The sequence below is a fragment of the Equus caballus genome, chromosome 10 (genome assembly GCF_041296265.1).
Source record: "Equus caballus isolate H_3958 breed thoroughbred chromosome 10, TB-T2T, whole genome shotgun sequence".
Lineage (NCBI taxonomy): Eukaryota > Metazoa > Chordata > Mammalia > Perissodactyla > Equidae > Equus > Equus caballus.
In genome coordinates, this window is record NC_091693.1 from 66612775 (window position 1) to 66636247 (window position 23473).

At 44.5% G+C, this 23473-nt stretch overlaps 1 protein-coding gene across 6 annotated transcripts; it reads right to left on the bottom strand.

The window, feature by feature from the left end:
- Nucleotides 1-5709: 5709 nt before the first annotated feature.
- Nucleotides 5710-22980, bottom strand: ZBTB24 (zinc finger and BTB domain containing 24). 6 transcript variants are annotated; one of them, XR_002810931.2, is made up of 7 exons: nt 22790-22951; nt 21198-22180; nt 18569-18736; nt 17933-18011; nt 17217-17300; nt 9155-9236; nt 5710-8380 (listed from the first exon to the last, which is right to left on the bottom strand). XR_002810931.2 is itself a non-coding variant. In XM_023650901.2 (7 exons), exons 2-7 carry the CDS (start codon nt 22150-22152, stop codon nt 7660-7662), a joined length of 2094 nt encoding a protein of 697 aa, XP_023506669.1. In that variant the 5' UTR covers nt 22153-22180; nt 22790-22980; the 3' UTR covers nt 5710-7659. The 6 variants fall into 6 exon arrangements, 2 of the variants coding, with proteins under 2 accessions (XP_023506669.1, XP_001504062.1); XR_002810932.2 differs by having other exon boundaries at nt 17217-17380; XR_011422590.1 differs by having other exon boundaries at nt 17217-17380; nt 17933-18016.
- Between the last annotated feature and the right edge of the window lie 493 nt (nt 22981-23473).

Sequence of the window (23473 nt, forward strand, 5' to 3'; positions counted from 1 at the left end):
TGAATGTGAAGGCACTCCTCCAGGGTCATTCAGCTAGTTACTATTAATAAAACATCAATTCTCATTTATTGAGCGTCTACTGTGAGTATTCCCCTAATCTCAATGATCACAACAGTCCCGTTTTACTGAAAAGGAAACTGAGGGTCTCAGAGGTTCTGTGACCTGCAACAAGTTTACACTGCAAGTGGCAGAGCTGGTATGGGCCCAGGTCTGTCTGGACTCCACCACAACAGTGTTGGTCCAATGTGACAAATGAAAGGCTGGCATTTTAAGAAGCTGTTTCTTGTTTGGAGGAGGCGACACTGTTACACTAGAAACACTAACAAAACAGAGGAGAAAATGGGAGGGTGGCTCTCCTTGAGATCCAGGGATCAGAAGGAGCTGGGTGCCCTATGGCTCCTCCCTTCTTCTTCTCACTTTGCATTTCGCCTGGAAATCCTCTGAGACCCAGTAAGACCTGAATACTCACTGTTCCCAGCTTGAGCTGAGCAGCAGGCAGGGGAAGAGGCAAGGGTAAATGCCTGCTCTCTGCCAGGAGAGGCAGGGAATGCAGCCAGGTCACACTTAGGGAACTAGGGCAGCCTCCCAGTTGGGCCCATCCTAGCTCTTGAGTGTGCCTCGTCATTTGGCTTGAAGTGAATTTGCCAAATATCAGACACACCCATGTTTAACTCCATCGTGTAACTCCTAGCGCTCTCAAATCCACTGTAAATGGCTTACCACACTTTCAGAATTACCCTAGTCCCCTTTCATTCAACCAGCTGCTCCGAGTTAGTGTGTTTGCAAAGGCCCAACAGGGTCTGGCCCTGGACTCACTGACTTGGTTGCAGTGAAACAGGGTTATCTGGCTCTCTGAATGACAAGTGGTAAAATTTGTCTTTAAAAAAGATCACAGAACAATGACTTCATCAATGCTAAAAACTGCTGACTTGAGTTTCAATTAATGCTAATTAAAGATAAACACTGGTGCATAAAGCAATGGGGAATATATTGGTCTATAATCCAGAAGGCCTGGGCGAATTCCAGCTTTGCTTCACACCAGCCTAGTGTGACCTTGAAAAAGTCACCAACCACCATGCTTCAGCCTTATCATCTCTAAGTGTAGGCAGTTTAATTACTCAACCTCCTTAAGGACGGGGATATGTTCTGAGAAATGCGTCATTAGGTGATTTCTTCATTGTATGAACATTGTGGAGTGCACTTACACAAACCCAGATGGTACAGCCTACTCCACACCTAGGCTGTGGTACTGATCTTATAGGACCACTGTTGTATATGCGGTCTGTCATTGACCGAAATGTTGTTATGTAGTGTATGACAGTGTTCAAGGTTGGTGACTCTAAGAAATGTACAGACTAGAAGATCCAAAAGAAGATCTATTTATAGTTTCTTCAAAGAAAAAAAAAGACCTCTACTAAAGCTAAAAGAATACATTTATTATTTATCTACGAGCATTTTACTTCTTAATTACAATTTTACTTGTGTCACAATCCACATTATATTTGTATATAGAACTAAAAATACTGGCACTCTGCCCATTGGCCAATTCATATTGGATCAAATGAACGGCCAATATGTGAAAAGTCAGTTTTAAAAGAATCCTATTCTAATGTTTTTGCAAATAATCATGCCAGCCGTGCTTAGGTTAAAAGCCCGAGCCATTAAGACAGGATTACTTTCCTTAAACCCATACCCTGTTCTGTGTTCTTGCAATGCCATCCTCACCTCACCTCCCAACCTCAGTGCAGGTGACGGCTAAGCCACCCTGCACCTGTAGGTTAGTGCCTTCAAACAACACACCCACAGTCCTGGGCTGGAAGCTGTGGCTGCAGTGTGAGCGGAGAGAGGCAGCCGCTGAAGTAAAAATAATGACAAACTGAGCCAAAGGGGTAGAGTGCTATGAACAGATATGATGGGGTTGGCTTGATTGAGATTAGAGGGCCCGGGAGAGCCTCCCAAAGGAAGTGACAGTTGCACTGAAGTCTGACAGATGAGCAGACGTTAGTCAAACAGAGAGTGTGGGCAGAAACCTTTCAAAGCTGAGAAGCCGCCTACCTCAGAGCCCTGCAGCAGGAAGCTGCGGGGTGTGTGCTGGGAAGAGCAAGGAGGCCAGTGTGGCTGGAAGTCAGAATGGGGAAGGGGCCCAAGAGGAAGCTGCAGTGGGGACTTTACTGAGTGCTCTGGGAAGCTGCAGAAGAATTTTAAACACAGCAGAGACATGATCATGCTTGCATTAATAACACAATATCCAATCATTAGCTTGAGGCTAAGGGCACAATGGTGAACTCAAGTCACTCCTGCAGTGGAGAAAGAGCTTGGCAGGGGGGTAGAAAGGAGCAGTCAGGCCTCGGCAGGAGTCCAGGCAAGGACATGGTGTGAGAGCCACGATAGGAGAAGTGGACGGGTTCAAAATCTAGTTTGAGATGACACTGACGTAACTTGGTGATGGACTGGGTGGGGATGAGGCGAGTCCTATCAAGAATGAAACCTAGCTTTCTGTCCTGGCTGGAAAGATGAGCGAGCCACAAACAAATGTGGGTCTCCGGTTCTTTCCTACTCTTCCCTGCAACTTCATCCCTCTGTAAGCTGCCTTCAGTCAGGTGCCTTTCCCAGAAGTGAGGGCAGGGTGATTTCCTAGATGTCAGGGTAACACAAGGGACTCCACCCCGAGGGGCTGCAAAGGTTACTAATACAAATAGGTTCAGGATCAGTTTTAAAATACTTTCCTGTATTTTTGTTATAAGAGCGCTTTCGTTCTTCAAACACTAAGATTATAGGAAAAATTTGTCCAGGAGCCCCTTAATCACACTAGAGTCATCTGAGAGGCGGATTTTAAAATGTAAAGAATTTTGTTTTTAACTCTAATTTAGCCTGAGGAAGCTTCAGTTTAACTTTTCATCTAACAAGGATAAAAGTAATAGGAATGAACCAAAACCAAGAGCCAAAGTGTTCTTTTGGAAAATCTTGATATCCATACTTAAAATGATCTAATATTATGGATATTAAGAATTCACAATAAATAATAAATTCGTGCTCTAAGACTAAGGAAGTTCCCTGACCTGACTCGTGCTCAAATTTTTCCCTTTCTACATGTCACACTGGACATAGTATTACTTTTCAGACTCATGTTAAAAAAAAAAAAAAGCTGAGATGTCTTGCTAATATTTCCTATTTGTTCAAGTTCCTACATCATGTGTTGCAAATATGACTGAATGAGTGATTTAGTATAAAAGCTCTCCTAATGTGGTATGTTTCAAGTGAGAATGAGTCTATATATTTATATATATATATATATATGTATATTCCAGTCAACAAAAGTATTTGTTGCTTAATTACGTGTAAAGAATTTGAAAGCAAGATAAACTATCACGGTAACATTCCACCTTCTTTTAGAGATCATTCCTTGATAACTGCTGTTTACAAAAGAAAGGCAAAAGGCATTTTTTTAGGGGTCGTTCCTCCAAGCCTGCTGTTTACAAAAGCAAGACAGAGTTTTTTTTTAATTCTTAAGAATTTAGGCTTATTTTAGTTTGGAAACTCAAGATGGAAATTTACTTCAATACTTACAAATAAGAGTAGCAAAAATAATACAAATCCGCCCTAAATGTAAAGGATCCTCAGTCAGAAGTTCGAAAAAATGGCTCACTTACGGAGGTTCATTTAGTTAAGACATTTTCACTTTAGTGGTAACTTTCATCCAACCGGTAAATTTCAAGTAAGCTTTAAATCAATAGTAAAATAGTAATATGACTATTGTTAATGTGGTAGTTATTACATTTCTGCAGGAGAAAGACAACTTTTACTATTATTGTTTTATGTAAAAAGTTTGATTATATGCTGAAAGTTCAGACACAGATCCTCAATTTTAGTCAAAAAAGTTCTATTACATTAAGCAGATCATATGTAAAGAGAAATCCAGCTTAAAGTTTCAACAGACTAGTGACAGTACACCCATCGGGTGGAAGCAGTGTAGTGAGATCAGCCAGCCCTGTGTCCGAGTGCTGGCTCTACATACTGTAGGACCTTGGGCAATGGACTTCATCTGTTTGGCCTTCGATGTTCTCATCTGTAAAATAGGCATAATTTTACTTACCTCATAGGAACGTCACGAAGATTAAGTAAAATGAGATTGTGCTTCAAATGGATTACAGGTGTGTCCCAGACACTGCTGCCCTCCTCGTTCCAGATGCCAGTTGTTATAGGCTGAATTGTGTCCTCTCCCCCAAATTCATGTTGATGTCCCGATCCCCAGTACCTCAGGATGTGACTGTATTTGGAGATGGGGCCTTTGAAGAGGTCACTAAGTTAAAATGGGGTCCTTAGAGTGGGCCCTGATCCAGTGTGACTGGTGTCCTTATAAGGAGATTGGGACACACAGCCACAGGAGGACCATGTGACGACCCGGGGAGAAAAAGACGGCCAGGAGGCCTCAGAAGAAACCAATCCTGCGAACACCTTGATCTCAGACTCGGCCTCCAGAACAGTGACAAAATAACTTTCTGTTTTTTAAGCCACCCAGTCTGTAGTACTTGTTATGGCCACCCTGGCAAGCTAATAGGCCAGTCGCAGGGTGCTGTATAAATCCTACTTTTTGTGCACCATGACACGGAAGAAATTTGAGAAGCACTAGAGTAAGAGAGAGGTCTAACGCACCTGGCTTCACTCCAGGCCTCTTGCAAAGACTCAAAATGTGGCAGATATTATTATCCCAACTTAGGAAAACCTAGATGAAAGCATCTACAAGGAGACTCTCGTCGTATTCCTCAGCATCATTTAACTGGTTTCTCACAACACTTACAACACTAGAACCAAGTGCAGAAAATACACAAGAGTAGAGGTAGAAAGATGAGTTTCAAGAAACGCAGGGGCAAGCCCGAGAGTAACTTACTCAATAGCAAGAGCTGGTGCCTTCCCAAGGCTAGCCCTCTGCAGAGAGAAAACCAGAGCTTCACCTTCAAAAGTGACAAGGTCATTTCAGTAGCCCGAAAGCATAATATTCTACTATTTCCTAAGAGGTACAATTTGCATTTCTGCACTTGTTAAAACAATTTTAAAAACTGTACTAGAACAACATGAGTTGTGGAACCGAGCCAGCAAATTCTCAGAGACACAATAGAAACATTTTTAGGTACATGACATTTCCTTTGGGTACAGTCACTGAATTTGAAAATTCAGGATTTCATTTAAAGGGGCAGAGCGTGTATTTGGGACACAGAGGAAAGGCTAGATATATAAAGCCATCATTTTCTTCTTTCCCTTTGACAGCTGGTCAAATAACCCAGAACTCTTCCAGAAGATATTTTTATGACCGACACTGGCTCTCAAACGAGAAACAGGCAGGCCTGTGCTGGACAATACAGGAGCCACTAGCCACATGTGGCTATCAAACGTGGCTAGTGTGACTGAGGAACTGGGTGTAAATCAATTTTAATATAAATTTAAAAACTGATACTTGTTTCAGTTACTAAAAAAAAATTAAGTATGTCTGCAACTACTTGAATATGTGGATCTAGGTTTTCAAGTATAAACTGTATGAACTCTAAATATAGATCAAGTATGTCCAATGAACATTAGCATCGAAATTGAGTGTGAAGTGTAAAACACACACCAGATTCTGAAGACTTACTGTGACAAAAAAGCATGTAAAATATCTTATTAGTACATTTTTATATTGACTATATGTTGAAATGATACTATTTGGCAAACGGATTAAATAAACTATTTTATTAAAATTAATTTCATCCTTTTTATGTTTTTAATGTGGCTACTAGAAAATTTAAAATCACATTATGTGGCTCACATTATATTTCTCTTAGCGCAGAGGTAGCCTGTCATAAAGCTAGTTAAAACTTGACTTTACAGTCACGCGACCATATATCCTCAATAATTCTATCCAGAGTGAGTAGTTAAAAATTCATCTACTTTAATACTATGTATCTCCTGGAGAAAATGTGGGCCAGGAGACTTTGAAAAGCTAGTCAAATCTTTGCATTTTAAGAATACAGTTAAAATAAATAGTTTAAATGACTAAGTCAAGAAGCTGAAATAATTATTTAGGGCATAACTGTATTTGTAAAAATGATACCTTTGCTCTAGGCAGGCCAGATTTAACATTACTTTGGTTGATGCATATAAGATAAACCTTGGAAATTCTGTGAATTATACACAAGAAAATATGGTTTGGCAAATATGTTGAAAACTGCTTTCATCTTCTCTCAAACCCTAAAGAATTTTCTATTACTTTAACCTCCAAAAAACTTACTTGATTCGGGTGGACATCAAAGATGTCTAAAACAAGAAAACTAGTAACTGATGTGAAGACTGTTAATTTTAGGGTAGATTACCCCTATTCTCCACTAGCATCATGTAAATTTACATAGACCGGTGCTCCCCTTCTTATCTCAAAAATCCTCAACCAGTTGACGTGAGAGAAAGCGGTCAAACTTTACAGTAAAATATGCTGAGCTGGAAAACCTAACCCAAACATAATTTAATCTTTTGATGATTATTCAAAATCATACAATGATTACAGACAGATGCTGGCTACTAAGTCTGTGAGGCTCAAAATTATTTTTAAGATTAGGAGAAGATATTTACTTTTAAAAATGATGTGTCCACTTTGTGGGATTTAACCTACTTTGCAATAAAAATAGATTATAAGTGCCCATCTCCAGAAAGTTATCAGACACAATACTCAGATCAACTTTTTCAGAAATCAATCAATTTCCAGAATTCAGCAGAATATATTTAACAAAAATTACACTGAATAAAATTTTATATTCCAGAATATTCGAGAAAGCTTTAATTTCATCATGAAGATTAAATATTGCTGACAAAATTCAGAATTTATTTGGGGTGAATACCTTGATCCAATTTCATACTTTAATTAAACTTTTTAATTAAATTTTCAATAACCTGCTTTTAAAAAATATGTACATCCATGTTTCTCGGAAAAATTGAGTTCAGAATTTTAAAAATAATCCTATACTTTTGGCTTTCTTGTTATATGAATTTTGAGTTAAAATAGACATTTAGTTTCTATGTCTTTGAATCTCCCTTAAACAGGAGACGATGAGCCCATCATACTGCACAAATATTAACTGTTGAGAGACAGTCACTCTGTCTTAGGGGAATGGAAGTTATTAAAAGGACAGATTCCCTAAAGTTGTGATTTGTCACATTCAGCCCTGACTTGTCTTGTAATGGCAACTGTGTTGCCTTCGAGAGAGATAAGGAAGCAAAACCAACCATTCTACGCAATTCAATGTATGACTTCCTTTGTTCTAAAACATAAAAAATATAACTGGAAAGGTCAGCAAGACCATAACCTATGGCTGTGAACATTTAATACTTACAGAAAAGTCTAAACCAATGTCCCCAAAGAAAAATTACACAAGTCTTTAAGAGCTGTAGTAGGTGAAAACGAAAGCCGTTCATCAATATTGAAATGCTAAATCCAAATCAGTAAGATACAGAAGACACGATGCACAGTCTCGCTGCCTGGATGCAAAGCACAACTGTCAGCTGGCTATCAAAGCTCTGTAAGGATCTGTAAGAGAGCGTCTCAGACAGCCCGACTTCAAGCACACAATCCACATATGGCTGTTATGGCTGGCTTACGGAGAAGAGACCGACAGAGCAGTCAAACACCTTTTCAGGTCAGCTCTGCTCCTGGCTGAGCGGGGCGGGCTGGGCCACGTGGTGGGTGGGTGGGGGCGGAGCCGGCTCCTGTGTCAGCTGCAAGTGCTGAGCAGGATCTGAAGCGCTTGTTAAATGGAGCTCTCCTGTTTGTTCTGGATGGGCGTGAAGATGTTCCAAGGTTTCCTTGGAGAGTGTGATCACGTGCACTGGCTCGTTCTGTGAGGGTTCCATCTGGCTTTCAATCATATCGAGGCTCTGAATGTGTTCTGTTTGCTCCTGCTGAGCTGAAAGAATTAAATTCTGCAGCTGTTCTGGCTGTTGCGTGAGCAGGGTGAGATTAGCAGCCTGGTCTGCAGTCATGTTCTGGGAACTCTCTGTGGCCACGATGCTGATTCCTTGGCTAGGACCAGGCATGAAATTGATGTTATGTACAGAATCGGTTACAAGCAGCTGAATTTCCTGCTCTCCGGAGGTAGAGAGTTGATATGGCTGCAGCTGAAGAATATTCCTGACCTCTTCAGTGTTGTTATTGCCGGACACACTGCTGGCATCTGACACCTGTTTCTCTTTGCTATGGATTTTCAAGTGAGCCTTCAAGTTGTCTAAGCGAGCAAACTGTAAGTTACACTCAGGGCAGGAGAAAGGTTTTTTGCCCGTGTGTAGAATGCAGTGTCTCCTCTTGGCACTGGAGTCAGAGAAGGATTTGCCACAAATGCCACAGGAGTATGGCTTTTCTCCTCTATAAAGAAATACACATTTTATATGAAAACCAGAAAGGTCCATTACTTCCTGCTTCCTTAGGGAGAAGCGGGCAACAATAGAGGAAAATTAACTAGACAGGGAGTCGTAAGTCTCGGGTTCTCTGAGTAACTTAAGGAACTGGAGCAAGTCACAACTTCCATGGGCTTCAGTTTCTAATTTTAAAAAACAAAAGGTGGGGGTGGTGTTTCAGGAAGGGTGGCAGATGGAGTTGGGCTGGATGTGATAAATTTTTATGATTCCATATTTCAGATAAGAAAGTAAATACTTATATATTACACATAGAGTTCTTTTTGGTTTTATTTCTCACAGCTAATTTTTATACTCTAATGGCCAAATAAGTATATATGATTCATTTCAACGTTAAAAATTGAGTAGCCTCTAATTATCTGTGATGCTGTTAGAAGAACTACTAAATCTAATCTGGAAGTGAGTTGTATGAATAAAAACATTTATTCAGAAACATTAAACTTAATATTTATTTTTGAAGATTTAAACTTTGGACGAGCCCTCAGCCCAAAATCAAAATTCAAGAAATGGAGTCAATAATGCAAACTTTTGCTGGCCAGAATCAGTTTTCTTGATTTTGCCTAAGTGAGGAATTTCTTTACTGAAAAGATAAAATAATAAAATACACAGAAAATTCTACCAGAGTAATAACTTGGGGAAAAGAGCTAGACAGGCACATGTCACCCCACTGAGCGCCAGGGTCGAGTGAGGACTCCACATGACAGAAATATCTGCAAAACTTTACCGATGGATCCTGATGTGCGTCTGCAGAGAACTCTTTGCTGTGAAAGATTTGCCACAGATTTCACAAGTAAATGGCTTCTCACCTGAAAAAAGGAAAGCGTTTAGAAACATACCTTCAACATAAAACAAAGAGCAAAACTCAGCCCACAGTTTCACAATATAAAAAAGAAGAAAGGCAACGTCACTTGAATCCTCAGGAAGCATGAATGAAGGAAGCACTCACCAAGCCCTACTATGCACCTGAGCACCGTGTAGATACAGAGAAAGACTAAAGGATGGTTCTTTCCCTTAAAAACTTCAAAACTGAAACAAGGAGGTAAGCGATTATCCGGAGGACAAAGGAACCCCACATTTACTGCTGGACCGTCCACCCTGAGGTAACTTACAAGCTCGTTCCTTACCGCTTGGTTAGGCGCCCTCTTGACTTTCATAAGGAGCCCTGTGCACCAAGTGACTTACGTATTATCCATGTTTATATCTACCTTCCAAAAGTAGCCTGAGTCCGACCACCTCTCACCACCTCCCCTGATACCGCTGGTCCAGGCCACGGCCGTCTCTGCGGCAGCCTCCCAACGGGTCTCCCTACTTCCGCTCCTGCTTCCCTGCCATCCACAGTCAATGCGGCAACCACAGCGATCCTTTGGGCAATCAGACCATTTCATGCTTCCGCTGCAAACACTCTTACTGGCTCCCCATCCCCACCCCGCAATAAAAACCAAAGCCCTGGGCCTACAAGGAATCCCAGATCTGTCCACCCAGCCCCATCCCTCACCCTAAACCTCACTAACCTCATCAGGCACTCTCCCCTTGCTCACGAGCACTCAGACTCCCGGGCACCCTGGAGAGGCAGTGACCACACCCCAGACAAGCCCTGCTCAGGGCCCTCATGCTCACCACCCCTGTCCCTGGCATGTCTCCCCCAGGGGTCTCTCTCCACACTGCCTCCAAGTCTCTGCTCAAATGTCACTTTACCACTGAGGCTTCATCAACATTGTCCCACCCCTAACACTTCTTAGTCTAGTTCCCCAACTTAGTTTTCCCACAATGCTATCACCACCTCATATACTATATACATTATTTACTATCCCCCCCTTCTTATATAGGATAATTTGTGGACTTGTCCACTCCTAGCACGCCAGTGCCTAGATTCAGGCCTGGCACACTTCCAAAAATCCCTGTTGAATGAATGAATTTCACAGAGTGGAAACTAAGGCCCACCCAAGACGTCGTGACTGCCCCAGATACCACTATGAATTAATAAAGCTTCGACAAGCATTTATTCAGCATTAGTTTGTACACTGCACATGCCATGACAGACTGTCATGCCTTCCAGAAACAAAATTAAGTGATCCTACTGCAGGCAAGGGAACTATGAATTGAAAAAAGAGAAAGAAGCAAAATCCAGCTTAACCAGCTAACAGCAAGGGATAAGGGCAATTTGAAGGGGAGGATGGTGAGGCAGCTTCCCCTTCAGAGCATCTACTGGAGAATTCAGTCTAGACACTTCTCCAAGCTCCATCTAGGCAGAAGACACTTGTGACAACCCAGAGTCTGCATCTTTGCATCAATAACTCTTACCAGTCCAAAGGTTAAAACCAGGCCACTGCCATTATCTGTCCAAATCGGAGCTGGGGCCTACTCTGATCTCAGTCATTCTTCTTTCTCTCCAGATCCAGAGACTGAGGACCTGCTCTGTTTGCTCATCACTGTAAAGTTCTCTGTGGGAAACATATATAACAATGCTAACTTCATCATTCAATTCCATCTGGGTTTACGACATCTCAGAAAGTCTTTCTGTTGGCAGATGTTTTAAATAATGGGAATTCTTTCCTGGAACATCCTCCAGGACAGTAAGAAAAATTTTCCTAGCCAAGGTGAATCTGGGGAAAGTCTTCCTACTCCTCTGGATTCTGATCTGATCTGGTAAGAGTTACACAGCTCGACTGCCTTCAGCTGAGTGACCCATTCCTTCTTCAGTTTATTCAGTTCTAAAACGCTGCTGGACGGTCAACAACGTACAGAGCTAAGAAACAGAAAAGAAACAAAAAATATGCTCACTGCCTCAAAAAGAACGTAGGTCTATCAGAGAAGATAAGATACATGTGGTCATCAAGTAATGTGGGGCTGTATTGGACTAAACATTAAAATGAGAAGGATCAACAATATTGAGCGTGACAAGATGATGGATGTGGAGGAGGCAGGCTGTGGCTGGACTGGAGGGAGGCCTGGTTCAGGTACTAAGATAAATATGACTGCCAAAAAGCAGCTGTTGGAAATGAGCACACAGTGTGGACAAAGAGGGGCGAGGATTTACTCTGAGGAGTGGTGGAGCTCAAAGGTGAAGCCAGGCCACAAAGAGCCGTAAATTCCAGGCAGAGGACCTGTGGAACTTCTGGAGGTTTTTAGTAGAAGAACGTGATACAAGTACTAGGAAAAAACATGGGAATGATTGGTAGGGTGGGCTGTAGGCAGCAGGACCAAGCAGGAACTCCTTAAGAGTCTACACACGAAGGGCTGAAGTCAATACCTGGGAGGTACAGGAGGCAGATGGAGAGGCAGAAAAAAACGCGAGGTGACAGAGCCTGGGTGGCAGCGGGGCCAGAAGTCTAATACAAGGATTACACAATGGCAGTTAAAGGAAAGGCAGAGACCTGAGTTTGACCCTATAGGTTCCACCCAGGGGGTAAAGATAGAAATATTTAAGTAACTCAAGGGTTTCCTTCCAGACCCCCTTCTCAGCAGCACACGCCACCAAGCCCGCCCTCGCCCTGATGCCTTGTAAATCCCCCTCCCAGCTCCAGAGAGTACTGACTACTCCGCGCTTGTTGGCTATCACAGCTCATTTCCCACTGCCATCAGCTCAAACCCGGAATAACCTTCCTGGTTCATGGCGGCACCATCCAGCCCCTGCCCCAGCCAGGCCCAACGGTCACCTGACATCCTCTGTTCACTCTGCGTTCACATTCAATTGGCAATGCAGGTCTATACATTTTAATTCCTAAAACAACTGCTTTGTTTTTCTTTAAACATCACCCATGCTCATTGTAAAAGACTCAAATGATACTGAAAAGTACAAAATATTTAAAAACCACTCTGAATCCCCCACTTGAGGTAGCTAGTTAACACTATGAGGAACATCCTTAGAGACACCTCTCTGTGCATATACGCACGTGAGGATACAATTTTACACCATGAGATCGTCCAGTGCATGCTGGTCTGTAATGTCAAATACAGCCATACCACCATTTTAAAAGGGTGTGTTGTGTTCCACTGTGTATCTTGTCCAAAATATACATAACTCAACCCTGACTAACAGACACTTCAGTAATTTTTTAAGCCTGTGACATTAAAACAATCCTGCTTACAATGAAAATCCTTATGCAAATATCTTTTCACAAGTGGGCAATTTACATTTTGATGCATATTGCACTTCTTTCCAGAAAGTTCCCAAATTATATTCCCACCAACAGAACATAAAGATGCCCATTTCCTCACATATTTGCCAATCTAACGGGCAAAATAGCAACACACATTTCTTTTTCTGTGATGATCAATGCAGTTAACATTGTTTTAAACATCTACTGGCCATTCCCACGTCTCCTGCTCAGTTTTCTACTGGGGTCCTCACCCTTTAATTTTGGGGATGTTAATACTTTGTCATGTCTGCAGCAGCTGTTTTTTCCTGGACTAAAAATCTCTTAAATACATCTCTTTCTTCCACTCTCTTGATCTGAAGGTCTTCATCTTTCTTCCCCAAAGAGCCTGCTAACCGGCTTATCCCCAGGACCCTCCGTCTCTGACCATCCTCCTGGGGCTGCCTGAGTCCTTTTCAATACACAAATCAAAACATGCCTCCTCTCTGCCCAGAGATCTCCCCCGCACCTGCCTTCACCATGGTCTGTCCCGTGTTGGCAACCTCACCCCAGCTGCTCACCCTGGAATGCCTCACTCGGCCGTCGGATGCTGGCCTCTTACATCCTCAAGGCCCACACACCCTGTTCCAATCTGGGAATGCCTCTTCCCACTTCCTTTGTCCATCCAGCACTTACTGTGGCTTCAAGATCCGGGTCTTTCCTCTGGGATGCTCTCCCAGATCTTCCCAGGGAAAGCCAATCATTTCCACCACTGTGTTCACACCTCTCCTGGGGCTTGTAGTGCACTGTCCTGAAATTCTCACTAGATTGCACACGGACTCTGTAAGGGTATGTTATGGTGAGGGGCCCCCAGATCGCACAAAGATGGGGATGAGCAACGTTACGGGATGGTCTGGAAACATACGCCTGAGGAGATTTAGGAAGCTTCAAATCCAGTCCAACAAAACGAGGCTGTGAGTGAAAGCTGTGACTTCATTAACTCTACTATGTGTTACTAGGCAGGGCATCTGCACGTGAGTGGGAGCCCATGGGGTAGAACCAGTGTTTATCTAACACCACGCAAGGGTCAGGCACACTGAGCGCTGGGTCTGTATTGTGGGGTCAGAGGTCACTCACCAGGCTTCTCCACAGCCTGGGCTAATTCCCTGAACTTGCCCCAGCTCAGCAAGCAACCTCTGATCATTAACTTGGTTTTCAGGCACAGTGATGTAAGGAAGGCGGTGCTACAGGCATAAGAAAGGTAAGGTCCCTTTGTTAAGTTAACGCATTCGCTGGCTTATCAGTCCTGTGATTGGCTGGCTTGGCTCAGTCCCTGCCAGCCTGCCAGCACCAGGTACAGGAACGAGATCTGAGCACCACAGCCTGCGCTGCAGCAACGTCACTGGCACTGCCTGTCTGCCTGCCTCCATTTCAAACTGCATCCATCTCCCCCACTGAAGACGCCCTCTTAGGGAAGAGGACATCTCTGAGGCATCTTTGATTTCTTGTGCTTGGCACAGGACACCTAACCTGGAGAGAGTCTACATTAAAGAGCTGAGAGGTGACAGCCTCGGTTTTCCAGCTGAGTGCGGCCCCCTGCTCTTGCAACCGGTGCTTCCTGCCCTGGCCCTCTCGGCACGACCTGTGCTAAGTTCTGTTGACACCACTGTTCGCGGAGGTGAGTGCCAACTGCCAGGCAGCCTCTTCCCAAACCTTCCACTCTGCCCACGGAGCAGGGAGGTGGCACACCAACTCTTTTCAGCACCAACATGGTGCATACTCTCTGTGCTAGGGACAGGTGGGTCATAGTCCCTGCCCTCAAAGAGCCCAATTTTGATGGTTTTGATTTTTCTTATTTCTAAGTCACACAAACCACCTGACAAGAGCCCTTCTTGTCTTCTTTTTTACCATCGCATATCTTCCACTTCCCTCTTCTGCTTCTCCTCAAAGTAGACAGGGTGGAGAAGTTTGCTGGGGTTTTGGAGAGAGGACTTCTGTTCCTTTTCACCCCCACTTCAAGGCCTGCTCCTCCTCATAAAGACCAGAAGCCTCATGTACATCTTATATACTCAGAAGACAAAACCAAGATGAAATGTGTCCTTTCTGGCTATTCAACATAACCAAGTCGGGGCCGGCCCAGTGGCGCAGCAGTTAAGTTGGCACATTCCGCTTCTCGGCAGCCTGGGGTTTGCCGGTTCAGATCCCGGGTGCGGACATGGCACCACTTGGCACACCATGCTGTGGCAGGCATCCCACATATAAAGTAGAGGAGGTTGGGCATGCATGTTAGCTCAGGGCCAGTATTCCTCAGTGAAAAGAGGAGGATTGGCAGCAGTTAGCTCAGGGCTAATCTTCCTCAGAAAAAAAAAAAAGCAACAAAACCCCATAACCAAGGCACCTCAGCTCTCCTCCACCCCTCCGCTCTCCCCTGGTATTCTCAGCACAGCTTCACATGCTACTTACGAGCCCATGTGTAAGCATGTAAACTTATACCTCTGCTTGCATGTTGCCTCTGAACTCCAGACTCACACATCCAGCTGCCTCCTCCACATCTGCCCTTGGATGTCAAATAGACATCTCAGACTGCCATGTCCAAAATCTAACTCTTGATTGGCTCCTCCCATCGCCTTTCCCAGTTTTCCATCCTTACAGCTGCATTTGCCCCCCCTTTCTCTCAGCCCCGACATCCACTCATGAGCAAATCACACTGACCATTCCTTCAGAACACATCCAGAAGTGGCCCACTCGTTACCACTTCCACTGCCACCACACTGTGCCAAGCCCCTGATTATGGCCACAGCCTCCTAATGGGTCTCTTCACCCTCCTAATGGGTGCCTCCAGCCCACCCCTCCCCACCCCACATGGTAGCTGGGGTGATCCTGTTAAATTCTAAGTCACATCGCGTCACTCCTCTCATTAAAGTCATCTCTCTCAGAATAAAATCCAGTCTTTACTGTGGACTCCAAAGTTCTTAAGCCTCAGTGAACACTAGCACTCCCTGGGGAACTGTCAGAGATGTCAATTCTGAGCCCCTAACCCAGGTCAGTTCAATCAGAATCTCTGGGCCTGGGACCAGGCCTTTTCTTTTCTAAAGCTGCTCAGGTGACAGAAGCATGCAGCTAGGCTGAGAGCCCCTGAAGTGCACGGACTCCAGCTGCCTCTGGTGTCCACCTACCCAGCTGCTTCCTAGTCCCACCGCCCTGGCTCTGCCAGGGCCACTCCTGCCTCCTGGCATTTCTCCACCATCTCAGAAACTCGCCTGCCCCAGGGCTCTGCACCTGCTGTGCCCTCTGCCTAGGAAGGTCTTTGCCTGGATAACCACAATGGCTTGCTCACTCCCCACAGCATTCTGATCTGCACCTAAGATGTCACCTCATCAGTGAGGCCTTCCCAGACAAGTCCCCACGGAAAAGGGCAGCTCCCCTTCCTGCACCCTGTCCCCTTACCCTGCATTTAGTTCTTCATAACACCGACCTCCACCTAACATGTCACACAGTCATTTGTTCTTCGCCTCCCCTGTTCAAATGTCAGCCCCTCAAGAGCAGGGGCTCTGTCCATCTCATTCCCCGCTGTATCCCCAGGACCAAGAAGAGTGCCCGGTACCCAGTCACTGTTCCATAAATATGTGTTAAATGGATGATTTAAATTTCACAGAACCTATAATGATAATGTCTGTAGAAAGACTATATCGAGATCCATTTTCATAAAACTCATCCCCTACGAGACATCTACTTTATAAATTATAAAAGTAAATGAGTTTAAGAAGAAAAACTTGTTTTTAAAAAAATGCCCAAGCAACATGAACGAATCTGATATATAACTTGAATAGACAATTTAACAGGATCGTTAAATAACCAAGCTACAAAAGAAAGTTTTTCTTAGAAAATATAACAGGCTTATTTTTAAGAAATATTCTTTACCAACAGGTCTAAAAGGCTCATAGTTTCACTCTTCTGATCTTAAATGAAAGAACTTGACCTTTCTTGACTGATCTTGCCTCCTCTTCATCCCTGAGGCTGATTTTTTCTGGAGGTGGCCATGCTTAAGCTTTAAGTACTAGTTTTAGGGGAGAAAGTGGAAAAACCCTCAGTGCCTATGCTACCTTTGTGTCTGCTTCATTTCTGTGTCTGTTTCAAAGCTTGCTAGAAAAGTTTCCTGATAATCTTCAATGTTGAAGTAAATTAAGAGTGAAACAGAGAACCAGACTCAGACTGCACCCTTTTGTGGTTTTAAATGAATTTCACACATGAATAGTGCTCAGTAAGTGATCTCTGTTTTACTAACCTACAGAGATGTGATTTCCCCACAGAATGCTGTGGACCGCATTTTGCCTTGGGCCTTTAAATGATCTACTTATAAAATTTCCACTCGCCAGACAGAGAAAGACAAACTCTGTATGACTCCACTCATTGGTGGAAGTTAAACATATAGACAAAGAGAACTGATTGGTGGTTACCAGGGGAAAGGGAGGTTGCGGGGAGGGCACAAAGGGTGAAGTGGTGAACCCACAACACGACTAACAATAATGTACAACTGAAATTTCCCACGGTTGTAAACTATCATAATCTTAAGGAAAAAAAAAGTAATAACGTGAAAAAAAAAAATTTCCACTCGCTTTACAGAACCTCAGTGGACCTGGAGTACTTCCTTCCTCACTCTCCTGAAAACATAAGAGTGTACTGGAAAGAAAGGGCGAGATGGAGTTTTACCTGTGTGTGTTCGTAGATGTTTCTTTAGCTGCGACACATCCATGAATTTGCGATGGCAGTGGTTGCATTCCGGTAATGAGTGGCCTTGTCGCAACAATAAAAAAAGTGTCAGTGCATATATGCTGTCCCTGCATTTCTTCAGTGATCTGTGTTAAAGCACTTCCCTGAAAAATAATCACTTTAAATATGGTACTTTAATAAAACAACAATTTTTTTTATTAATCTGGCAAGTTAGTATTTTCCTACGCATCTCAAGTCACTGCTTCCCCAAGAGAGCTGGGACCCTTCCAATCTCCCTAAATATAATGTTCCTACCCCCAATTCATCTCTTATCAGTTGGCAGGAAAGAACAAAGGATAATGGGTAGAGCCAAGTGGGAGAAAGCCTGCACTGACAGCTATGGGGTGGTGACGTCTCTGTCCAGGCAGCACGAACAACCAACCAATAGAGTGGTGCCCTTTCAGTCAAGCAGCACTTCTGAAAGATACCAACTCTGCAGGGTTTCTGGGTGTGGCACCAAAACTGTAGTATAAAAATTAAATATAAACCACATGGTAGTAGAGGCTCACACAAGGACATCTAATTTAGATTGCTTTTTAAGACTCTTTTGCCTAAATACTCATTTATCTTCTACAATATGGAACTAATATTGCAGAAATAATTTGCATTTTGTTTCTGCCCCACACACCAATCCAAATTTTCTCACTTTATTATACCTGTATGAACTCGGTAATGGCTCTTTAGTTGTCTTTTCTGGCTGAAATATTTTCCACACTGATCACAGGTAAAAGACTTCTGTCCTGCCAAATAAAAAACAAAACACTAGAACGTGCAAAAAACTATAAAGAACTAGAATGCTCACCAATAAGGTAAATACCACAGTGGGCCCAGGTCTCTATTTTTCTACAAATGAAACCAATGAATTGTCTACAAACTCAAATGCCTTCAGAGTCTACTACAGTAACATAAATGTGCAAAAGTACATAAGGCAATAGGGAGTGGTGGGGTCTGGGGTAAAACTGGAGAATTCAGGTTTTCCACAAAGGCAATAATCCAAATAAAATAATTCTAAAATAATCAAAAAACCTAATCCAAAGTAAAATAATTCTAAACTTTGGTGGTTAAACCATGTCTGCACACTGAACTTCCAGCAGCCAGTTGATAAGCCCTAGTTTAAGGCTCAAGCTATGCAGAACTCTAAGCTCTACTCCAACAGATGCATAATTCTGTCTTTCAATGACATCATGTGGGAAATGATACCAGGCTGGGAAAATACCATTTAGATCATGGGAATGCCCACCCTGGGAATGGAAGCCTGGCAGCAGATGGCCCTCTGGTACAAGCCCGGCTACCTGAGTGCAGGCTCATGTGCTCCAGCAGCGAGTGCTTGGTGGTGAGGGCCTTGCCGCACACGGTGCAGGTGTACGGCCTCTCGCCTGTGTGCATCCGGCTGTGGACCTGCAGGGAGTGCTTCTGCGCAAAGCCTTTTCCACATTCGTTACACTTGAAAGGTCGCTCCCCTGGAAGAAAAGCCCCAGAAGCATGGTGTAAGCAAGAATCTCCACATCTTTCTGTTCCCTCCCAAATTAAAATGACAAGAAAGGGATTTCTCTTAAAAGGCACATGTCCAAAAGGCCAAGGAACAGGAGCGACAAGAGCAGCTATACAATTGTGGAAGCTGGAATAGACGAATCTGATGCCAGCAGAGCAGAGCGCTGAGACGCAACCTAATTTTTAAGACAGAACTTCCATAAGGCTCAGGAATTGGGGGCAACTGTTTTCTCTGAAAATGGAAGTAAGGAGCATAAATGACAGTCTGTTCCAAAGGAAGGGAGACCACGCCCACCAGATCCAGTCTCCTACTCCACGCCACCAGGACACTGACCCTCTCCCAACGGAGGATGGAGACCGTTCTCTGTAGAGCGTAAAATCAAGGGTCTCTGGCCTAGGGGTCTCCAATGAGAGGGCTCCAGGCACAGTGGAGTGGGACTACTATGGGTCAAGGTTTATGTCTGGGATGATGAGACCCTTCCCCTCCCGCCCACCCGCCCTTGCCTTCTTCCCTCTCCTGCTCTAGACACTGGCAGCCAGGCCTGTGGCCTCCTGGCGGGAGAGCGGAGTGTCTTCACCTGGGATGTGAAGGGCCGAGACAAGAGAGCTGAAGTTAGATGCCAGGCATCAGCAAAGAAGTGGGGGCCAGCCACACCAGCCCCAGTGAGGGTGCTGTCTACAGGCCCTCTCCACGCCCGCAGAGTTGCCAGTAGTTTTTAGTAAACCATTCTTACATATGACTATGACTTTTAAAAAAAATCACCATTCAAGGAAGGCCTTTAGTAGCTGAAACAGATACCAAAGCAAACAAGAAAAAAAGCAACCTGCAGATAACAGAAACTGCCCCAGGTGAAGAAAATATTAAAACCTAACAAATAAGCAAATATTATCATGAACATGCTCACAGAGGTGAGCTATGACATTGCGATTCTAATAAAATAAGGATTCTAACAAAATAAAATAAATTTAGAGAAAAAAGATCTCCTAGAAGTAAAAAAAATAAGAGTAGAAATAGAAAAACTATAAGGGCTGAAATAAAAAGCGGAAATCTCCCAGAAAGTAGAGTAACAAGTGATGGAAAACAAGAGAGAAAAGCTAAGGAAGTTAAGGGATGGATCCAGGAGGCTCTTGGACAAACAGCAGGAGTTCCAGAAAGAGAGCACAGAGGAAACAGAGGGGAGAAATCATCTATGAAAAAATCTGAGAAAACCGTCTGGAACTGAAAGATATGGCTTTCAAACCATATGGCTCTACTGGTATCCACCCAAATGGAAGAGAACAGACCCACACTAAAGTGACGCATTGCCAAATTTCAGAATCCTGGGGGCAAAAGGGAAGATCCTACATGCTGCTTTCCTTAACTAGTCTCACACAACTATTTAACTCTAAACCATGCTTTATTACAATTCAACAAATATTCCTCAACTATCCACTTTGTTCCAAGGACCAGAATTCAGGGCTTTCAATATAGCTGTTAAAAACCTTAAGGCTCCAGACAATGAAATCAGAAGCTCTGGGCTTCAGGCCCAGGCATGGGCCATTTCAGAAGTTCCTTAGGCGGTTCTAATGTGCAGTCAGGTTGAGAACCACAGTGCTAGATGCTGCTGAGTCAGATGACAGCAAGCTGCTAGATGACAGAAGCCTTAAGCACCAGTCCCTATACTTAAGCTTACCATTAAGTAGAGGGGTATTTACATGGTAACTACCATGTAACCCAAAGCAAAGTGAGTTAAGTGCGTAAGAAAGGGCTCAAAGGAGGAAGGGATTTCTGGCGAGGGCTGCAGTGTCCAATAAGGTGGCCATTTAAGTTAACTACAATAAAATTAAAAATCCACTTCCCCAGTCACACTCATCACACGTCAGGTGTTCAAAATCCACATGTGGCTACTGGCCACCATATTGGACAGTGCAGATAAAGAATATTTCCATCATTACAGAAGGGTCTCCTGGCCAGCGCTGGGTTAGGGGGACCAAAAGGAGAAGACATTTACAGGTAGATGGCTGAGTGAGAAAGCCGTCCACACAGACCTGGGCAAAAGCAAAGCTATGGTCAACATGAGGAATGTTCAGGAGTCTGAAAGCAGAATAAATTTGGCTAGACCTGGATACCTGGGCATTAAAGCCTTGAACCAACAACTCCAAATAAAAAGACATGTTCTGCAATCAGGCTACCTGGGTTCAAATCCCAGCTCTGTCACTAAATGGATGATGACAGGGGTAAGTCACTTAAGCTTTCTAGGACATGGTCTCTTTATCTATACAACGGGAAAAATATTACCTATCTTGCAGGATTGTTGTGAGAATTAAATGCAATAGCATGTATAAAGGCTCTATTACAATGCCCATCACACAGAAGTCGCACAATAAATAAAAGCTATTATCATTCCTATTCCAAATATATTCCAATAAACTACGAAAGTGTAAAATTACCCGTGTGGCTCCTCTGGTGGATTGCTAAAAAGTGATTGTACTTAAAGACTTTGCCACAGTCTTTACAACGGGCCTCAGGGCCACCAGGGCGCCTTCTCCTTCCACAGACCCTCTTGGCAGATGCCTGGTCATCTTCATCCCCAACAAGCTTGTAATCTTTAAGTTTGACAGACTTCCGAATCCTTCGCTTGCTGTACCGACTCTGGCCGTCCTGCCCATCCTGGGTCTTGGGATCACAGTTCTCATCTTTTTCAGCGGGCATTTCCTCTCCTCTACCTGGTGCACAAGCAGGCTCAGATTCTTCCATTTCTTTTGGGGGAGTCTGTTCATTCAGTACGCCATTGTCTCCCTCTTTAACCACAAAGTTTTGTCTATTCTGAACCGAATTGTTCACTCTCAGCTGTATTTCTTCCTCTGCAGCCACTTCTGATTTTCCCTCCTGCAAACTGTTGACTTTTCTTGGTCTTCCCCGTTTCCGCTTCGGGGGGTCATTTTTCTTATTAGAAATAACAACTACTGGAGCACTAGCCGTGTTCAAAGTCGGTGGCTTTGGGGAGCTGTGATTATTTTGAAAGTCTGCGTATGCTTTTACCAGGTCATAGACTTTCAAGAACTGAGCAGTAGCCAGGATTTGTTCTGTACTTTTCTCACTGGCCTGGAGGCAACCCGTGTAGATAAATTCCAGCAGGATGCCAAACGTGTCGGCAACCATGCCTTCCAGCATGTAAATGGACTGGCCGATCTCCCCCTCTTCGGCAAACATCATTGAGAAGTATTCACTACTGGCAGCGAGTAAGGCCTTGTGGGCCCGGAAATGCACATTCTCCACGATTAACGTGATGTCACAGAGAAAGCCTTTCTTCCTCTGATCCTCGAAACTGGCCAGGACCGTGTCACTGTGTGTGTCCGAGTGTACAACGAGCTGCGCAGAAGGCTCTGATGATGTTTCTGCCATTTTCTTTAGAAGCCAAGAAGGATTAAGCCTGAAATAGAAAACAAGGTCTAAAAAGGTGGAAGCATCGTCTAACAATGTTAATCCCAGCCTGAAGGAAGCTGCTATTCACTTAACATCGTCAAGTGAATTTTACCATGTACCTCTCTTAAAAATCTCTTTAAAAATTTAACTTTGGGTTCTCAGTTCTGTTGTACCATTACCTAACTGGGTGAATTTCCAACATCCACATTACCTCTCCGGGTCTGTTTTACTCTTCTGTAAAAAGAAGGAATTGGGATCAACTATTTCTAAAGTCCTTCCCAGCACTAACTTTCCATAACTGCATAAGTATCAGAATGAGAACTACCGCGTCTCGCATTCACACATTATTACCCATTCTGTCTGTGAAAACAAATATGAAAAGGGCGAAGAAAACGTCCATGTGCGAAGTGAATTTGGGGTCAACTGCGATTCAACAACGTCAGGCGCAGAGGGCCTCGCTCTGGAAGGGCGGCGCGGACGGCCCGGGCTGGCGGCGGGCGCGCGGGCGGGGCCCCCACCTCCAGGCCCGGGCCGCACCGGGGAGCGGACAGCTGGAGAGGGGTCGACACGGCCGCGGATCCCGCCCCCACGGACGGTAGGCCCGGGGCGGACCTACCTCTCGGGGCTGCCGGCTGGGTCCGGATCGCGGCCGGCCCACGCGACGGCCTGGCGGGCGCACCCGCGCCGGGCACCCTCCCCGGGCCCCCGCTCCGCCAGGCCCGCCGCTGGCGCTCCCGCGCCGCCCCAGCTTCTGGCCCTGCGCCGCCACCGCCGCCGCCGTCGCAGCCAACCCGGAAGCGCCGGCGCCGGGAGCCGCCTGCGCGCGGACGCCGGACCACGTGGCCCGCGGAGGCGCCCCCGGCGGGGCGGGGCGGGGCGGGGCCTGAGGTCCCAGGCGGCGCCGCCCCGAGAGCCCAAGCGAGTCTAGTGTTTGCAGTGAACTGGGGACGATGGGTTGGAACAGCGTCTTCACTTGCAAGTGCGGAAGTTTTATATCTTGTTAGACCATTAACTTCTCACCGACACCTTAATCGGTTTTGTCTTTTCCCGGTCGCCGAAGCTGGGATTAAGGTCTCAAATATGTGACGGATGAATGAAATCAACTTTACGTCCATCATCATCATCATCATCATCTAATGATATATAATATTAATTATAATTATTATTTGCCTCCTAAATATTTTTCACACCTGCTTTCCCCTTTTCCTCGCCACTTCCAATGGCTTAGTCCAAGGCAGTGAAGAGAGTGACAGATCTGGGTACTGAGTGATCTTGGGCAAGTTATTTATCCTCTCAACGT